The sequence below is a fragment of the Castanea sativa genome, chromosome 5 (assembly GCF_040712315.1).
Source record: "Castanea sativa cultivar Marrone di Chiusa Pesio chromosome 5, ASM4071231v1".
In the NCBI taxonomy this organism is placed as follows: domain Eukaryota; kingdom Viridiplantae; phylum Streptophyta; class Magnoliopsida; order Fagales; family Fagaceae; genus Castanea; species Castanea sativa.
Genome location: NC_134017.1, coordinates 39,469,989 through 39,489,693, shown reverse-complemented (window position 1 = coordinate 39,489,693; position 19,705 = coordinate 39,469,989). Strand labels below are relative to the sequence as shown.

At 35.1% G+C, this 19,705-nt stretch overlaps 2 protein-coding genes and 1 pseudogene across 2 annotated transcripts; 2 read left to right on the top strand and 1 right to left on the bottom strand.

Moving 5' to 3' along the window:
* The first annotated feature begins 807 nt into the window (after window positions 1–807).
* On the top strand, window positions 808–7,995 carry LOC142636653 (putative hexosyltransferase MUCI70). Its single transcript, XM_075810927.1, has 9 exons — window positions 808–1,657; window positions 2,244–2,492; window positions 2,679–2,892; window positions 3,044–3,153; window positions 3,234–3,433; window positions 4,294–4,397; window positions 5,962–6,149; window positions 6,239–6,438; window positions 7,330–7,995. Exons 1-9 carry the CDS (start codon window positions 1,357–1,359, stop codon window positions 7,627–7,629), a joined length of 1,866 nt encoding a protein of 621 aa, XP_075667042.1. The 5' UTR covers window positions 808–1,356; the 3' UTR covers window positions 7,630–7,995.
* Window positions 7,996–13,507: 5,512 nt separating this feature from the next.
* LOC142636153 (uncharacterized) lies at window positions 13,508–14,464 on the top strand. The gene has a single exon (XM_075810260.1). It carries the CDS (start codon window positions 13,667–13,669, stop codon window positions 14,108–14,110), a length of 444 nt encoding a protein of 147 aa, XP_075666375.1. The 5' UTR covers window positions 13,508–13,666; the 3' UTR covers window positions 14,111–14,464.
* A 1,589-nt stretch (window positions 14,465–16,053) lies between these two features.
* On the bottom strand, window positions 16,054–19,383 carry LOC142635166 (lipoxygenase 1, chloroplastic-like; annotated as a pseudogene).
* Between the last annotated feature and the right edge of the window lie 322 nt (window positions 19,384–19,705).

Sequence of the window (19,705 nt, the reverse complement as noted above, 5' to 3'; positions counted from 1 at the left end):
GATGAGAACGAATTGGCAATATATACAACAATGTTGACGGATGGTGGTGGTGGTAAATACAATTTCATTTCAAAATTAATTTTACTTTTAGAAGCCATATATGCCAAATATATAATGCAATAAATTTATATTATTAATTACTACGGTACTAATTTTTTTTTTTTTTGGGGGATTAATAGATAGCATACTCTCACGTACTATTCAAAACATGTGAACATGATGCGTGCTTGCAATTCCAAGAGTGATTAGGATACTGTAACGTCAGATTCACTGTCAATTTCTGTATTATCCTTGATGATACAGACAGCTTAAATCTATGTCACAAAAGTCTCTCCAAAATAAAAAAAATAAAAAACAAAACATCAAAAATCCATGTTAGAAAACAAAACCACAGTTTCCTTGTTAATCCTGCCAATCCATTATTGGTACTTGGTAGTTGTGCAATTGCTATCTCTCTCTGTCTCAAAACTAGTTGTGCAATAATTGTACGATATTAATAAGGAGTGAATTAAATTAAAACATTCAAAAAGACACACGCACGTATCCCTCACCAGATCAGATCAGATCAGATCAAATGCCAAATGTAATGCACCAAGATTGGGTAGCACGAAAGTTAGGAGCACCCTGAGGTGATGTATGTATCAGACTCACATTGTTAAACATCACGCACATGCGCAAGATAGCCAATCAGAATTTTTTCCATGTTTTAATTTTCTTACTCTTTTATTTTAATTCTTTTATTATTATTATTATTTATTATTTCTGAATTCCGACCATATAAATATTCCACGAATTTTCTACTTTGGTGAACACCTCAAAATTAGCAATAAAAAAAAAAACAAAAATATACAACAAGTCTTTCTTGTTTGATCCCAGATTTATTCACAAACCAAAACCTCGATTGTAACAAAAACCTAGATTCCAGCAAAAACCCTACACACCAATAACAAACCCTAGATTAATCCTCACTCCAAAATCAAACACTATTCTTTTTGCCCCCTCCACTGAAATCCCATCACACATTGCTACTGAATTGCCACTTCTTTTTCTCGGAACCCAAAAAAAAAAAGAAAAAAAAAGATCTGATTCTGCTTTGCTTTGCTTGTCAGACCAACTTGTTTATTTTTCAAAAGAGCAAACTTTATTGTCAGTAAGAAGTGAGAGTAACAATTGTTACTGCATTGAGCTTTGTTTGAGAAATCCAGAGGTGCCCTTTGAGTCTGGAGCTAATTTGGTGAACTGGGTCTGCAATTTTAGGCTGTGCTTGGCAGTGGGGCAATTGAAAGATTGAATTTTTGGTTTCTGGGGTTTGAATGGGAAGGAAATGAGAGGGGTTAATGAAGGTAGTGAGGAACAATGAGTGGATTGGGGATTCGTTCGGGGAGTTATGGGTCTTTGGATAAACAGCTACAACAGAACAACATCAACATCAACAACAATAATAATTACAATAGCAACGGCAATAGCAATAGCAACAATAACTACAACGGAGTGTTTTTGCCAATTCAAACAGCAAGGAAGCCTTCCAAAATGCTCAAGGAGAAGGAGAGGTTGTTCCATTGGATCTGCAAGTTTGCTGGCCGCAAAAAGGTTGGAATGTTGCTTCTGTGTGTCATCTCCGCTGCGGTTTTCGTCTGGGTTTTGTATGTAGGAAAAGGTTTGCCTCTTTTGCTCGCTCTCTCTCTCTCTCTCTCTCTCTCTCTCTCTTATGTAGTTGATTTATTTGATCAATTAATAAAGAGAATTCAGTTGTATTATGTTAGTTTTTCTATTAGGAGTAAAGACTTGGTTTAAGTATTCATTAAGTTGACCTTTAAATTCAAATTCAATAATGAGCTGATTGATTAGTGACTTGCTAATTGCTATCTCATTTTTTGAGGTGCTTATAGTAATTGAACTTAGTAATGTTGATTTTTGTTAATATTAGTATTGGGTTCTGTTTGAGAAAGTCATACAATTTTGGTCATTCTTTTATAGATTATTACTAAGTTTGATAGTTGAAGTTCTAATACTTAGTTCATTTTTAAACTTGGGGATGTTAATTCAATAGACATGAGCTCTTTGTATCTTATTCTTGTATTCAACTGAACTTAATTGATGCATTTACCCAAGCGCCATGTTTACGGAAGCTTTTTACTGTGTGATATCCTTCTTTTTGGGTTTCATTATCTGGATATTTGCCACTTTGATTTAATTTGTGTGAGGACTGAGGAAATGATGTATGCATTTTGGCTTGTTTTTAGGTGAAGATACACAAGAAGGCGAGAACCATGCTGGAAACATTAGCGTAAATGAGAGCTTGCCTTTACCTTACCCAGAGGAAAGTAAGAATTTAACTTCTTCACCGAGCCTAGGGGAGACAGTTCATAGTTTGGCCTTGCCTCCTCCTCCTCCTGCTGCTTTTCTGGGCTACACCCTTCCCCCAGGGCATCCGTGTAATAGTTTCACTTTGCCTCCCCCGCCAGCAGATAAAAAAAGAACTGGACCACGGCGTAAGTTCTAAAATTTTTTAAACTTCAGATATCTTCTCTATTTATTTTTGGGTGAAAAGTTTTGAAATTACTACTCATCATATTCACATAAATTTAGTTCCAGGGTGGCAAGGATGTATAAGATATACGCAATGATCATGGTGATTTTAATGATTTCGCTGAGTTTCTTGGTTGTTTATGTTTCAGCTTGTCCAGTATGTTACCTTCCAGTTGAAGAAGCCATCGCCTTAATGCCAAAGGTCCCCTCATATTCTCCAGTTCTTAAAAACTTAACATACATTTATGAGGAAAATTTATCTAAAGATGGAGAATTTGGAGGTTCAGACTTTGGTGGATATTCTACTTTGAAGCAGAGGAGTGATTCTTTTGATATAAGAGAGTCAATGAGTGTGCACTGTGGGTATGTTATTTCTTCTTCTTTTTTGGGAGGGGTGTGGGGTCAAATTTTCTTTGAATGTATTTGCAAGTACAGTAACAGCATATCTTTGGAATTTTTCTACATAATTCACTCATGCCTTTTCATGGGACATTTTTTTTTTTCCGTTAATCAGATTTGTCAGGGGAATTAAACCTGGCCGCAACACAGGATATGACATGGATGATGCTGATCTCCTTGAGATGGAGCAGTGTCGTGGTGTGGTTGTTGCATCAGCCATATTTGGTAATGTCCTATAATTTGGTTTCATCTGCTTAGTATCAAAGCTGGTGGCGTGCTTACCTAATAAAACTAATATTCTTCAGGAAATTTTGATGATATAAACCAACCAAGGAACGTAAGTGACTATTCCAAGGAGACTGTTTGCTTCTATATGTTTATAGATGAAGAAACAGAAGCATACATGAAGAAAACTGGCACTCTGGGCCCCAGCAAGAAAGTTGGAGTATGGAGAGTTGTTGTTGTTCATAACCTTCCTTATGAGGATGGAAGACGGACAGGGAAGGTAAGAAATCTGAAACTTTGGTAAAGTTTTTTTTCTACCTGGGGATCACAGTTTGGCTTAGAGGTTGTTTAGTTTCCTGTATTTGACATTGTAGCATCAACTATTTCTGTGTATGCGTATGTATCTGTATTATTATCGTTATTAGCTTGGTCAATGTTCTTTAAAATGAATGAGAAGAAAGATGACTACAGTCAAAATGCAAATGCCATTGAGTTCTCAAATTGCACCATATATGGGGTGGAGGGTTTGGTTATGAGTTCAAGACCCAATGGGTCTACATGTAAGGTAACAATCAGAAGAACGTGGCCAAAATGCAGTTAACTTTTTCATGATAGGATCCTTAAAGGTGGTATTTGACATTTAGTGAAACTCTCAAGTCTCAACTGTCCCCCCTCCCCCTTGAAAAAAAAAAATAATATAGTTAAATAATTCCATGATATAGTGTATTAAAAAGTTAAATGTGAAATTCACAAAAATGCTCAAGTCAAGACCCTCCCCCAATCCCCTCCAAATTAAAGAAAAACTAAATAAAATAATGAAAAAAATATTTTCTGATGGATTGAAGCACTTGATAGATAGCTCCATGCTTATACATAAAAGAGGGCATATTAATTTTTTTGTACAAAATAGTCATTTACATGAAAACTAAATACCTAGAAAAAATAATTTATGTGAATCATAAATGATTGTTGTTTAGATATTATGACATGAAATGAATTAAGCACTGCTGTGCATTCTTTTTGAAGTATCAATTATAACTCATGGGACTTCATGCCTAAAATGTTTTGTTAGATGCCAATATACACGAGGGTACTCTTTGATATACCTAATAGCTCTGACCCCAACTACACCTGTGGCAGATCCCAAAGCTTCTAGTGCATAGGATGTTTCCAAATGCCCGCTTTTCTCTTTGGATTGATGGAAAACTTGAACTTGTTGTGGATCCTTATCAAATCCTCGAAAGGTACATCTGCTTTCTGATTTTCCCTACACCTTTATATTTTTGTATTTTAGTTAGCTTCTCTTTTTGCTCTATATTTTATAAGTCATTGTCTGTCGTTGAATCAGAACTTTGCTTGGTAGTTCCTTAGGCTTTATCTCATTACTGAATAAATTGATTCTAGCAATTTGCCAAATAGTTTCGTGATGCACTTTTCAAAGCTTAAGATTATAAAGGCCCAAAGCAAATGCTACAAATGCAGCATTCCATTTTTTTTGGGGGTCAACTTAAAATGTCTTATATGTGTCCCCTATATTACAAAGTCTCTTTCTTGTGAGTGCTTCTCTCATACCTATTCATACAATCTGTTCTTAGGCTTCAAATAGTAGAAATAAGGGACGATATTTGCACATTTTGGAAACTAGATAATTTTTTGGGGTCTTTTAGGTGCAGCCATAGAAAGGCTAAGTTGGGGAGTTCAATATATATATATATATATATATGTATGTATGTATGTATGTATTTTTTTCAACTGTTAAGTTACATGTACACTGTGGGCCTTGAACCAGCAGTCCCCTTCCCCCATGGGAGGGGGAAGTGACATTGGAGCTACAGCACATTGGTGGTAATCTTCTTCATGTAACAAATTCTTGATCAATCACATGAATCACCACATGGGTCGACTAATGTTTCTTTGACTTGTCCACATTGAAATAAATAGTTGTTCTATTCATAACCTATGTGTTTCAACAAAAAGCATAAAATACTTTTATCAGTTTCCTTCTGCTCATCTACATTGCATAAGGCCTATGCTGTGGCTTTTTTTATTCTGATGCCAATCCAAATCTGGTCTCATCTGGATGAATGTGGTTTAGGCTTCAGGAATAACTTCAGTTGCCTTTTCTCTCAAGAATAAGGATAAACATCTGGAGTTTATACTTTTGCTGGAGTTTATACTTTTGCTGAGTTCAACATCCTCAAAGAGACCTACGAGTCAAAACTAAAAACTTAAGATATCATGTTGAATTATCTTGACTAGGACTTCGAAGAAAAGGGCAGTAGAAAAACCAATTGCAGGACTTGTCTGCTTTATACTCTCAACTTCTGTGGTAAAATCTTGTTACTATATTAGCCCCGGTGTGGGGTCTGTTTAGCTCAAGTCGGGGATCTCCTTTTTAGGCCTTTTCTGTAGTGTATGTTCTTCTAGCCTTTTTTCTTATAACTTGAACTAGCATCATGTTCGACTAGTGGGACCAACTAGCTTTGTTTGTAGAAAAGTGATTGAATATTGAGTTATTAACTCTCAACGGCTGCTTTCCCTATTTCCTCCTCTAGTTATGTCATGCTATCTAACTTGAGAGGGCCGATGATTTATTAACTTTTTGGCTCATTTATACATTGAAACCTGCTCTCTGTTTGAGATGACCTTGAATAATTTACTTTCTTTGAGTGAACAGATCTGACCAATGCCACCGTAATTTGTGTTTAAGATCTCAGCTAAAAATAGGAACTGTGCCTGTTAACAATGTACATATATATATATATCTTCTGGGACTGCCATAATTTGTTTTTAAAACCTAATTTCCAGGTTCTTGTGGAGGAAAAATGCAACTTTCGCAATCTCTAGACATTATAAACGCTTTGATGTTTTTATGGAAGCTGAGGCAAATAAAGCTGCTAAGAAATATGATAACGCCTCTATTGACTTTCAGATTGACTTTTATAAAAATGAAGGTTTGACCCCATATTCGGAGGCTAAACTTCCCATCACAAGTGGTATGTGCAAGTTCCTTTCTCTCTTTTTTTTCAGTTGTTCGTGTTGATTTTTTTTGTGAAGTCTTCTGTTTTGTGGTTTGTGTTTGCAGATGTTCCTGAAGGATGTGTGATAGTAAGGGAGCATGTTCCTCTTAGCAACCTCTTTACTTGTCTTTGGTTCAATGAAGTGGACCGTTTCACTTCCAGGGACCAAATTAGTTTCTCCATTGTAAGGGACAAGATTATGGCAAAGGTGAATTGGAGTATCAATATGTTCTTGGACTGTGAAAGACGCAATTTTGTAGTTCAGGTAATTTTTTTTATGCATTTATGGGTTTATATGGTACTTCATTTGCCTACTGGAAATTGAAGTTGTTAAATTTATATCTTATAAATTATTTAAGTGTGAAGCTATCTCTATTTTTTGAGCCATTATTGAACATGGGAGCCATAATCACAATGATGGTAAGTTGCAATGGTTGTCATACCATCAAGTCGCAATAGTTTATCTTCAACAACTCAATTATTTCCAATGAAGTTGTGCAAGTTATATCTCTAAATGCTATTTGTAGACATAATGGAGCCTTACAACTCCACCAGAGGTCCAAATAGCTGAGAAACGCAATCCTGATTTATTTATTTATTTTTTACAGGGTTGAAACCTCCGGATAAATTTTGGCTTATTATTCATGTATTTCCTAAATCTTTCCCTAGCCTTGCCCTTCAAATTTCAAGTTCTATTTCCATGAACTTCTTTGATGCTTTCTGTCGACTCTACCCTGTTAATTTTACTGATTATTTTCTAGATTCCATTTTCCTATATTATTTGAGAAAATGAAATTTCCACTTTCTTTTCCCATGTTTTCCTGTTTATGCTTCCCAATTTGATCCTAACATGTCCCAACTCCCAGTTTAGCTCTTTTATATTCTTTCTTCACGCCAATTGTGTGGATGATATTGCCAGTTCCATCACATTTAATTCGTGAAAATAAAATACTTCTTATGAGGTATATTTTTCCCCAACTTTGTCAAAATTTTATAAAGGTCCTCTAGAACTCATGAGGCTGGTTCAATGTTATTTCAAATTATATACTAATTCTCTAAAGCCAACACTTGCAGTTGTATTTCTTTGGTTATATAAATTAGTCCTCTCTCTCTCTCTCTCTCTCTAAGTTCTTTTTTTTTGGTTTGCTGTCTACAGAAATACCATAGAGAAGTATTGGAGCAGCTTGCTTCTTCAGTTCCTGTTGTTTATCCACCACCTTTGCCACCACCGCCACCGCCACCGCCACCGCCACCGCCGCCGCCGCCGCCACTGCCACTGCTACCACCAGCTCTGCTTGATGAACTACCAATTAAATCGACACTTGAAGCTTCACCAGAAATAGTTGCAAGTACTCCAATTAGAAAGGCTGGACCCAGGCGTGCAAGAGACAGGAGGTCCGGTTCTAGGCGTCACCGCAAAGTTGCAGCTGGTAATAGGGACATCGATTCCAGATGAAATTTTGTTCAAGCTAAGTTACATTATTCTTTCTCCTTCCCCACTTGAAAAATCATTCGGCGCGGGGCTGGAAGATTCATGGAAGATTATAGTTGTGCTTCTGCTTCCAAAGAGAAGAGTCTTTCTCATTCTTTCCTGCATTTGGAATCGTCAATTTTAAATCATTTTTTGTTGTATATATACATATATTATATATATTATAATTATTTTCAATAATTATAGTATGGGTTGCTACGAAAAATCCTTAAACGTAGTGACCCATTTTGTTGTTCCATTATCATAGTAACATTGTATTGGACCTCAATTATGTGAAAGTTATATTCATGTCTTTTCTGAAAGGTAATAAAGTTGACGAAAGTTACTTAATATTGTCTACTTCCAAATTCTTGCTTCTGTTCTTCTTTTAGCGAGGCTTATAAAGCGAAGACTGACTTAGGAGATGGAGGAGGAAAGAGTGGGAAGATATGACTTACAACTATAGCACTTGCGAAAGGGCCTAACTTTTGTAAGCACCAACGAGCTTATAAACCTAAGACTCACTAACCAGCCAATGTGGTACTTTAAACCCTAACATGGCTTTTTATTTCCTTTAAGCTAATAAGACTTGCACCAATCCAATAGCTAACTGTGCTACAAGCTTTCTGTTGCTAAAGCATCATCACTTCACTTCTCTCGTGCTTAATGCATGTGCAGCTTAAATTATTGTAACTTCTTTTGTGGCACCGAAAGTATGCTTTGATTTGAAAATCTCGGTCTCTACTTTCATAGGGCTGAAGCTGCGTAGGCATAGACCATCATGTTGGCTAGTCAACTATTCAACAGGATTTTTATGTATTTCATGTATTCAATATTGTTATTATATCTCACGCGTTGATCCCAAATTATGTGAGCTGGTACACCTGATGTTACAAAAGAGACGCGTCGTAAGACTTGACTGTGTTGTGACTTGTGAGATAAATCAGAAATGATGTGTATATATATATATATATATATATATGGCTATCTGATATAATTTAAAGCAATGTTACACCACTTAATTTTTTTTAATTAGATGCGAATTTTGATAAATTTTTCGTTAAATTATATTATCTTCATATATTCTCTATACTTGTAAAATTTTAAGATGATCAAAAATTAATAGTCATGATATCACTCAATTGTTTAAGTTTAAATTTTTATAATTTAAAATAATATATAAAAGATGAGTTTAGAATTAAATAGTAACATTCATCGGTGTAACTTAAACCGTAATATATATATATATATCAGAAAGAAAGCCAACCTACCAGGACTGTTACTATATAACAGTTATATGCCATATGGTATGGCAATTAGTGGGTGGGACCAACCAACTTATCAACCCACGTGATAAGTTGCAGCAATTCTTACCTGTAAAAAAAAAAAAAAAACAGTTTCAGCAATTCTAGATTTGTCGGGGAAATCCAGAAGGTAGAGTTGATTTTCATTGTTCAATGTATTTTCCAGTTAAGAATGCGTGGGGGCAGAAGTGAACACGCATTGGCAATAAATGTATCCTAGTACAGTTCCTTCCTTCTTCTTTTTTTTTTTCCTGGGAAGTGCAGTTCCATATGCTATTCAACTACTACTTGAGAGATATAATTGTATTACTGTTTATTAAAATAAAAAAAATGTTATTTTTATATTAGTTGTGTATGTCTAGTATCCGCTGATTATAATATTAATTTACAATAACAAAGGTTAGATTTTTTTGTAATTGTACACTAATATTATTATTTTTGTATATATTTTAATAACTATTACTGTTTATTAAAAAAAAAAAAACTATTCCAGAAATCTATTATTAAGGACTTGGTGAAAACAATAGTATAATTAATGTCAAATACAAAAAAAGGGTCTCTTTGGCCATTTTCCGGGGTTTTAAATTCAGTTTGCGCAAAAGGTTTGAGTGAAACTAAGAAACCATTTATTTATTTTGATGGTATAATTTTGCAATTCTCACATCTTTTGTGTAATTTAGATTTGGATAAAGATATGATAATAAGGATCTAGAAAAAAAACAGACGATAAAGCGCCAGAAATATTACTCTTGAAGTTTATAGGTTTGAAGTGACCCTTTGCAAAGTCTTTATCATATCGAAAAAGAAAAAGAAAAAGTTGATTATGATTTTTCATTTTTCCCGACCACTCTCAATCTTCTATAGAAAAATATGGCAAATCTGCCTTGTCTTCTAAAACAAAGCTAAAGCCGCTAAACTTGCTTCAACAATGACTGCAAACAACCGCAATTATGGTGGGAAAGTCTTCTTTTTTACACTTGATAAAGACATAAAGGATAAATTGTCCTATCTCTTACAATTCTTTATATTTCCCCCAAAACCTCTTGTCTAAAGATACTTTTTAGTTCTATTGACTTAATTAGAGTTAAAGTCTGAATTCCTAATTATTTTATAAATTAAAATCTCATTATTTAAAAGACCACTTGATGTCCAACGTAATTGGTGGTGCATTTTAAAACATTTTTTTATATAAATATTATATTATATCTAGGTATAATATTTGGGGAATTATTTACAGTTATATTACATGCTATTAAAAAGAGGGTAATAAAATATATGAATGAATTACTTGAGTAAATTAAAAAATATTTAATTATTTTCGCTATTTAATCTTTCAATTATTTTTTTATATTCTTAATTGTGGATAATTGAATTTTCTTTTATCTTTTGTTGTTCTTCATTTTATTTATTGCCAAAGAAACTCAATTTGAGTAAGAGGTAAAGTTCCAAATCAATTGTTTCTTATATAAATCTTATAGAAATAATTATAATATTTTTTTACAAAAATAATTAATAATGCACTATCTACAAATAATTATTACATGAAAATATATACACCTTGGACTTTTAAAATGCACAATTACTACTCTAAACTATAACATGTATTTCACTTTACACCATACAGTTAATTGGGCTATTAACTTAGATTAAAAAGTATGTCGTGTGTGATTTACGTGGTCTCTACATGTGTGAGACCACATGAGTTTTTTTGACTTCTTGAGTAAAAAGGCCTAATACATGAGTGATTCTCAACCTTATCTTAACAAAAGACAAAAGAGAAAGAGGATATGAATCATATGATTTCTTTTTTGAATAAATTTGTTATAGTGGGCAAAATTCCTTGGCATGCTTTCCATACAAAACATCAAATCTTGTTTGAAACTACAATTTACCAAACCAACATTCCAAAATGCAGGAACAACTTGCATTGAAGAGGAGGAACCTTGGGGAGATAGGTTCAATTCATTTTATAGGAGCTTATAAGTGCTTCTCATTGTAATTTGACCATTAACCGTCCCTATCCACATCAATGCATCATCAGCTTATTAGAGGAATATTGCAAGCTTATTAGAGGAATATTGCAAATGATGTTGGCTAGCTTCAAATGACAGGAAGACTTAATTTCTCTATGAACAAACTTGTTCTATTATTGCAGAGTATGATCAATAAGTTCACTCACTATGGCATTTGGACCCAACATATATATGTAATTGAGAGACGAATGATCTTATGAGGAGCCAAATCTGGGATCCAAGAATCGTACTAGAGCTAGACCTCCTCCTCATAAAATGGCGCATATGAAGGATACTTTGCCGAGTATAAGAGGAGTGAACTGGGAACGTAGCCTATAAAAAAGAACTAATTTGGGAAATATGTCGCTTCTAAGATGCTGTACATTAATTAATCGGGTCTCTTGTGAACTGTGATAAGATGGTTTAATACATGCACTTAAAAACATATGTTTTGTTATTTGAAAACATGTATAAAAATACGTGTAGGTGAGAAAGTGTGTGGAAATATGTATAATATTGTTTAAAAACATGTATTTATATATATATAAAATTGTATACCAAACAGACCTTAAGATCTCAAAAGTAAAACTCGTCTTTTGTCTACACTATTAATATGCATATATATGGAAACCATTTACAAGCTACCTTTTTTTACTTAATTTATCAACTATTAGCAGGTCCCATCTTCTCGAAGAAGCTTGTTTCATTCTTCTATTAGCTAATTAATTAATTGTACTATTAGCCATAGCTACTGTTTGTGGATCTCACTCTAAAATTTTTGTTAAAAAAACCAAGTATAGTTTAGCTTATTGTGGGTCTCACTTTGTTGTTTTTGCTCAAAATTAGCTTGTAATGAGTTTCACTCTATAATTTTTGCTAAAAATTCAAGGTAGAATTTTGCTTATTACGAGTCTTACTATATATATTACAGTATTTTCAAAAAATAAAAAACCTTATTTTAACTTTTTCTTTTTTACTGTACTTTCGGTAAACCACAAAATGCAGATAAATTGTTGTCAAATGATAATTGACTATTTCTTTCTTACTGATCCAATAAATTTTTCGTTCCTTAACTCACTAATCCACCAAAAATTGCCCATGTGATTCTTATCATAGTTTATAGACCACGTAGTTAGAAACTCAAAACAAGTCAGAAAACAACATAAATTAGAATTGCTTGAGTAACAAGTTTGATCGAAGTTTGCCTCCGGCCCTTAGTCTTGTGAGAGAGGAGCTTTTCTTCCCGTTGTACCATGCACTGGCTTCCAAACTCATCTTAGAGCAACTACATCAATTTTTTTATTTTACACATCAATTTTTACACTAAAAACCTACTTTTTTCTATTTTACACATTTATTTTTACAAAACACCCACATTAGTTCATCTATTTTATCACTTTTTTTAATTAAATAATCAATTTCCTCAATTTTTTTTATTATTTCTCTCAACTACTCGAATATACATACTCGCACTCTCTCTTTCTACCCTTTTTTTTAATGATTTATTGCTCTCTCTCTATATACCAATCTCTCTACCCATCTCTACCTATTTTTTAGATCAACTCTCCCTAGCTTCGATTCATAAGCATCGAGCTCCGATCCACGAGCTCCGAGCTTCGATTCACAAGTACCGAGCTCCGATCCACAGACAAGACCCACGAGTTCCGATCTAGTCAAGCACCAATCAAGCACCGATCTGTGTTTGTGTATCTTTGTAGTTTTTTTTTTTTTTTTTGAGCAAGTGTATTTGTATTGATTTGTCTGTGTGGATGTGTTTATGTTCATTTGAGGAAAAAGAAGAAGATGAGGAGAGAAGTTACTGAGTTTGTTAAGCATGGAGAAGAGAGAGAAAAAAAGGTGCGAACGGGATATTAATAAAATAATAAATAGACAAGCTACAGTAACCGTGTATATTTACACAGTTACTGTAACTCGTGTAGGGATATGCACATTTTTACACCCTTTTAGAAGCATTGATATGGAGTATTTTTGAGGCAAATGTGTAAAAGTGATATGTTTTTCTATTTTACATGATTTTGTATTACTGATATGGATGCTCTTATTAATTAATTAATTAGCTCTTTGAGTAACGTACTATATAAATATAAATATAATGTGAAAACTGAAAGTTCCTTTAATATTTTATAATGGTAAACTTGATGAGCTCCCAAATCTCATTAATTAATAATGTAACGTTTTCATTAAAAAAAAAAAAAAAAAAGTAACGTTACATGCCAAATTTTTTTCTTTTTGTTTTTGGAGAAAAAACGTTACATACCAACCTCCCCGTACAGTTCAGAGGAAGAAAATCTTATAACTTAAAAAGAGTTTTTTGATAAACCAAAAAAAAAAAAAAAAACCAATCGTCGTGTCGTATCTGTCGACTCAATGAACTACACGCCACGTGTCCTTCCCACATGACAGCAATATCCCTCCCAATGAATGCATGTCTCCCACTGGGCCCCACTAGATACTTATCCCCCCGAATCCACAAAACTCTCTCTCATTCTCTCTCTAAAATAAAGAATCTTTAAAATAAAACAAAAAACCAAAAATTAAAAAAATACTAAGAAAAAGAAATTCCACAACCTTCTTCTCGTTGGTGTTCTTGCTGCTTTAGGGTTTTGCAGGGTCCCGTACAATACATAATAGACCCATGCCTACTACATTACAAATCTGTTTCTGAAAAACAATCTGAGCATTGGAATGGCATCATCGTCGTCGTCGGCATTCATGGTGATCTGCCTGCTCCACTCGGCGATCGCGGCCACGTGTGGGGCTCTGATGATGTTCTACATGAAGGAAATCTACACCATCGGCCACGGGCTCGACACCGCCACAAAGCTTCTTGGGTCCACGCCGCACGACCAGCTCTTGATTCGGACCTCCGACTCCTTCTCGGGTCTCCTTTTGTTCGCAATCGGCTTCTTGCTGTTCATGGTTTCCTTCGTCAAGGACCGGGAGTTTCAGGCCTTCTTCGCCAAAGGGTGCACGGTGCTCCATGTTTTCTCGGCCATGTGGCGCGTTTACTTCGAGAGAAGGGTCGAGGATCTCGCCTGGGATTGGCTCAGGCAGACAGTTGGCGATATCTTATTGGCTGCTTCTTGGGTCTTCTATCTCGTTTACTCTTGGCGTGAGAAGTACGATTAGCCTTTAGCCCCCCTCATTCTTCTCATTACCACAATGGTATCTCATGTCATGTCATATCATATCATTTCCTGTATAATTATTTATATTTTCTCGAATTTCTTTTCTTTTTTTAATTACATGTATGTGGGGTTTTTTTTTATTATTTTTTATTATTTATTATTTTGTAATTTGATAGTTAGGAAGCGTGACGTTTCTGTTGGAAATACCAAGAGGGGGTTAGTTGAGCTACAAGACTGTTGCCAATTTTATTTTTGTTGTTGTGGATATAGAAACAAGTGTAACTTTCAGTATACTCAATCTTTGTAAAATCTTTGCGTTTTTTGAGTTTATAATGAGAGACTTGTTGTTTTGCTTTATGGGGGATTGATGGTGCTTGGATTTGTGAGAATTTGGGAAAATGCTATCTTGGGGGTGTTTTAGATTAGTATAATAGAGACTATGTGAAATATTGGCTTACGGCATTTTTGGTTGTGGAGAAAATTGGGTGAGCTTTGATTTTGGGGTACATTTGGTTCATGGAAGGTTTAGTGGAAATGGGGGCTAGCTTTATCTCAGCTTTTGCTTTATTCTTACTTACAAGGATTTAGATATAGGGTAAGGACTAAGGAGAGAGAGTCAAAGCACTTTGTAGGGAGAGAAGGTGGGGGAGACAAGTTATATTTGGCATATACAATAGAGATGTAGTTGATGGATGGCTGTGTAATAAGGCCTTCATTTGGGTTTGAATTTGGAATACCTTGATTTTTGTCACTATAAGCTTTGAGGAAATGGTCAAGATGAGTATCTATCTTGATGGGTACAAGCCCCATTGTCACCCAATTATGCATCAATCACAATGGAATATGTACAGCTGAAGCAACATGTGGCAGGGACACACGAGCCATTATTTTGAGGTAATTTTTACCACTTCTTTTTTTGTCCTTTATCTGAATCGAATATCATTACAAAACTCCAAGATGTGATCAGACCATATTCAAATTTTATGATACTTGCAGATTTCTCATACTTTCTTGAATGTTATCCACTTGCTTTGAGATACTTATATGCATTTTATAATATGTTCTTCTGCAGATTTATTTGTAATCATGACCCCCTTGTCAAGACAATATGGTCTTCTTGTGGAAAATACATCAATCTCATTAGGTGGAGCAATGGTGTACATTTTCCAAATACAAATGTGTAAGTTTTGTAATAAATTCTGTATCTAAGATTGTGTGCAGTGTTTGCAAAGTTCTATTATATACTTGTGCTCCAAATTCTTGCCAAATTCATTAGTGTGCTGCACCTGTATTTGTTCAAGAGAGCCTGATTTATAATTTATATATCCATATCTTTTTTCATTAATGACGTGGCCTCCTTTGCCCAAGACAAATCAGAGTTTATCTTGACAAATATCACGATCTTATGCTCCATCAGAAAATGTTTGCTGTTTTTTAAGAAGTGGAAAGCATTTTCCACCATTCCCTTGTGCCATCACCTTTTCCAGTCCTTTGTGCTACTGCCACGACTACCACTACTGCCACCATTGTCACCGCACCACCACCACCACCACCGACATAGAAGCAAATGGAGTGTTACTATTTCTTTTCAATAAATGTATCCCCATCTATTTGTTAATTTGGATCATGATGTCACACTTTTGGGTTGATTTTGCAGACATAAGTTAACCTGATATGTTTATTACATGTTGCCTTTATCTATAAATAAATAAGTAGTTGTCTGCTAATAAAAACAGGTGTAAAACTTATGATTCTCGATGACTTGTGTGGACCAAAGTGTTGCATACACAAGATAGGTGCTGTGTGTGTTAATTTAGACTCCAGTTTGCTAAGGTTTGTTGGGTTTTAACTTTTAATAGGCTCTGGCTCAATATAATTCACTAAAGCTTTCCTTGACCTAGAATGTCAGTGTGTAACTCACTTTCATTTTTAAGTTGAGAAGATGTTATTTGAGTCCCGGAATTACTAACTATTTTATATTGTCTCTATGGCTTTAGTAACTACACTAGTGAATAATCATCATTAGATAGATAAAATTATCTGGAGAATTTTTCATTCATAAGTCCATTTCTTACACTGTTATGCTATTGGGCACCCCGCTGCAGGTAACCCCAGGTCCTGAGCTTGGTATGAGCAGCTCATATGGTGAATTTCCTGCCCCACATCTGTTCCTGAGGCTTATATCAGAGTTTTTCTTCTCAATCTCCTTTTTAATTCTTCTTATCTCCATTGAAAATCTGTAGAATGCCTTGAGGATCTCAGGGTCTCCTGACCAGGTTGACAAATATCTTTTCATTCCAAGGTATTCTTCATCAGGCGAGTGTGATGAAATTATGTCAATCACAGCCATATATTTTGTTATTTGACTCCAACTTGGCAATGATGATAAAAAGTTTCCCTGTGGATCCTTGACAAAATTTGCGTACTCAGGATTCTGCTCCTTTGGCATTAGTTGTCGCATAAGTGGTGGCCGGGTTGGGACGTAACCATCGTAGGGATACTGCCCAAAGTTCAATGCCACATGCTGAGTTGATGCAAGCCAGATTATGGAGGTAACTATGGAGGTAAGATTTTCAGGAGTAGTGAGTTTGGGCCACCAGCTAGCATGTAGCAGATCAGCATGGCCTACATTGATGGACTCATTGTACCAAGCCTGGAGTTCTGTATCTGAACAGACTGCACTTGGGTCTTGGTAGTAGTAGTTCACATAGCTTCGAACCAATGTCTGAATGGCAGATCATATGAGGAGTCCATCGATTGCATAAGGATAGTCTTCACAATCAGTAGTCTTATCCCATGGGCTTGAGTTGGGTCTGGTATCGCTACTCCTCTACATTGAAATGTAAGTAGGGTTTAGTCTTGTGGCCATCCACTTTTGTGAAAAAATAATATAGACTACAGGAATTAAAATAAGCATTTTTTTCTGAACCTCCTAATGAGATCTGTGGGAAGGCCCTCTAGGTCAAACCGCCACCATTCTGTATAGGCAGCACAACTAATCTGCATGCAGTATTTTCTGGGTGTGAATTCAGTCTCTATGATTCCTCCAGCATTGATGGGACTTTCACGGGCCAGTGCATTTATCTTCAATGTGTATCGCATGCGAGGATCCAGAAATTTGTATATGGGGTGCATTGCACTCAGATGCCGGTGAGCAGCTATTATAAATGGTTACATGCAGGCATGGGTGCACAACGTGTTCAATCATTTAGACTCTTCCTTGGTTAGAAGGGTAAGTTGTCATTTCATAACATCGTACTTGATATAATCAAAGCCTATCAAATGATTGTCTAAAGTATTGCCTTAATGTAGCCAGCTTTGGTCCGTTCTAGGATTTTAGTATAAATCTTGGGCTAAGGCTAAATTTGATTTTGTCTCATACAACATAACAGGGGGATGGATTTAGCATACCAATGATGAACAAGTTGATGAACACCAGAGTCATTGGAGCAAACATGGGCTTTACCAAGCTGCCAAAGCCAGTTTGTTGTAGGATCAACAGGTGGGGTGAGAACCTGCTTTGAAGGGGAATTTGGATCCACTGGTGGAAGACTGAGTTTGATAGCAATGGGATTCAAAGTTCCCATTGATGTCAAGAAGAAAATTGTTCGAGTTCCATAGGCTTTCTGGTCATCAGGGCTGTTAATTTGGTTGAGAAATGGGAGGTACATGTCATGATAGTCTACTATGAACAACTTATTCTCTTCTATCCCTGAAAAATATATAAGAAAGAAAGTTAATTGGATATGAAAATAAATCTTAATATATTCAAAAAAAATTCTCTCCCTTTCTCTACTTATTTTAACAAAAAGTAAACTGTTTATTTGGTTCTGCGCTTCGTTACCTGTTGCACAGACATCCCATTTAGATGGCCTTTAATATGTTCTTCTCTGAGTGATGATTCTTGTGGGCCGTAGATGGAGGGACCCAATTTGCTTACAGGTGGAAATCCTTTTCAAAGAGACAGGATTAAAAAAAGAAAGCGCTCACTTGTTAGTTTGTGTTCATCGTTTAACTTTTGTTTTTATTCAAGAGAAAGCAAGTATTTTCAGTGACAAATACCTGTGCTTACCTTTAGCCTTTCAATGCCTAAAGGGTTTATGCTTGCATGTGCTTGACGGCTAAAATGATCATCTCATAACCAACAAGATGTTTCTCCTGAAACAAGAGGTATGTTCTTAGATAAAATATTAGTTGAATGCATACAGCTATAGTTGCTGGATGGGCCGATGGCTCTCTACGGAAAAATGCATAAAAAACCGTGTTAATAGTTTTGACGGAGGTGGAGCCATCAATTATGACATTACAAAAGGAGAACTGTGAAGAATTCTTCTTTCCCAGTTTGGGAAAGATGTATTTGTCCATAACCCATGAGTGCTTTGTGTTATATATAAAATCAAATAATTTCTTGAAAAACAAAAGTTGCTAACCCACACCACACGGACTGTGCATAGAAAGGTAAGACGTATATGGAATATACATATGCACAGATACAGATATATTGCTGAATTAAAAAGGGTGGGGTAAGGCTTGGGCACGACCAAAAAAACGGCCGAGGTTCTGTGTCCTACAACTTAGGCCGAGGTTCTGTTATCTTTTAATTCAGAAACTATAGGAGTAGACACTTTTTAAGATATTGTCTTTGGGAAAAAGTCAATTTACTTAGTCCACGTTTGGTAGACTATAACGGTAATTATGTAAAAATAGGAATAGATATTATAAGGGATACAAGATGTAATGTAATACTTATTACTATTAATTTGTTTGGTGATAACACAATAATAGAACTTTGAAAACAATAGAATGAAAACATTTTAAATCAAATCTAAGAGCATTCTCATCAACTCTTCTATAAAAAAAATGTCATTTTAACACACTAAAAATTTACTTTATTATTTTAACACACTATTTTACAATTTACAATTTATCACATCTTTTATTCTTTGATTCTAAATATTAAAATAATATATACAACACATTAAATAATATATTTTCTCAAAACATAGTAAATATGCAAATGCACAGCCTAGTGGCAGTTGCCACCACCCAAGATCCAACAACCACTGCTACAACTACTGCCACAAACTACAACTACAATCATCGGATTATATAACAAATTCCAAATTCCAAATCCAAAAACCTAAAAAAAAAAAAAAAAAAAACTCAAAATCTTCAACAAAACCTCAACCCTATAGATCAATCAATGACCAAACTCAACCAACCATCGGCGGCGAGAGCTGTGGAGGACGATGAGCAAAGATCGACAACTGCCATTGGGCGAGTTGAGCTTCAGATCCTCGACGACCCCGCCACCAGAGTCCCTCTAGCACATCCGCGAATATCGAATCGGAATCGCCTTCTTCTTCGTGACATGAAAAGAAAGAGAGAGCAAGAGATAGTGATAAGGAGACAAAAATAATAATAAAAGAGAGAAAGAGGCGCATAGAAAGGAATGAAAAAAAAAAAAAAAACTTGAAGCCATGTGGTGAAGATGCTGGAGAAGAAAGAAGAAGAAAAAGGGAAGAGGGAGTGACTGAATATGAGGAACAAGCGGAGGAAGAAAGAAGGAAAAAGTAAGAGAGAGAAGAAAGAAAGT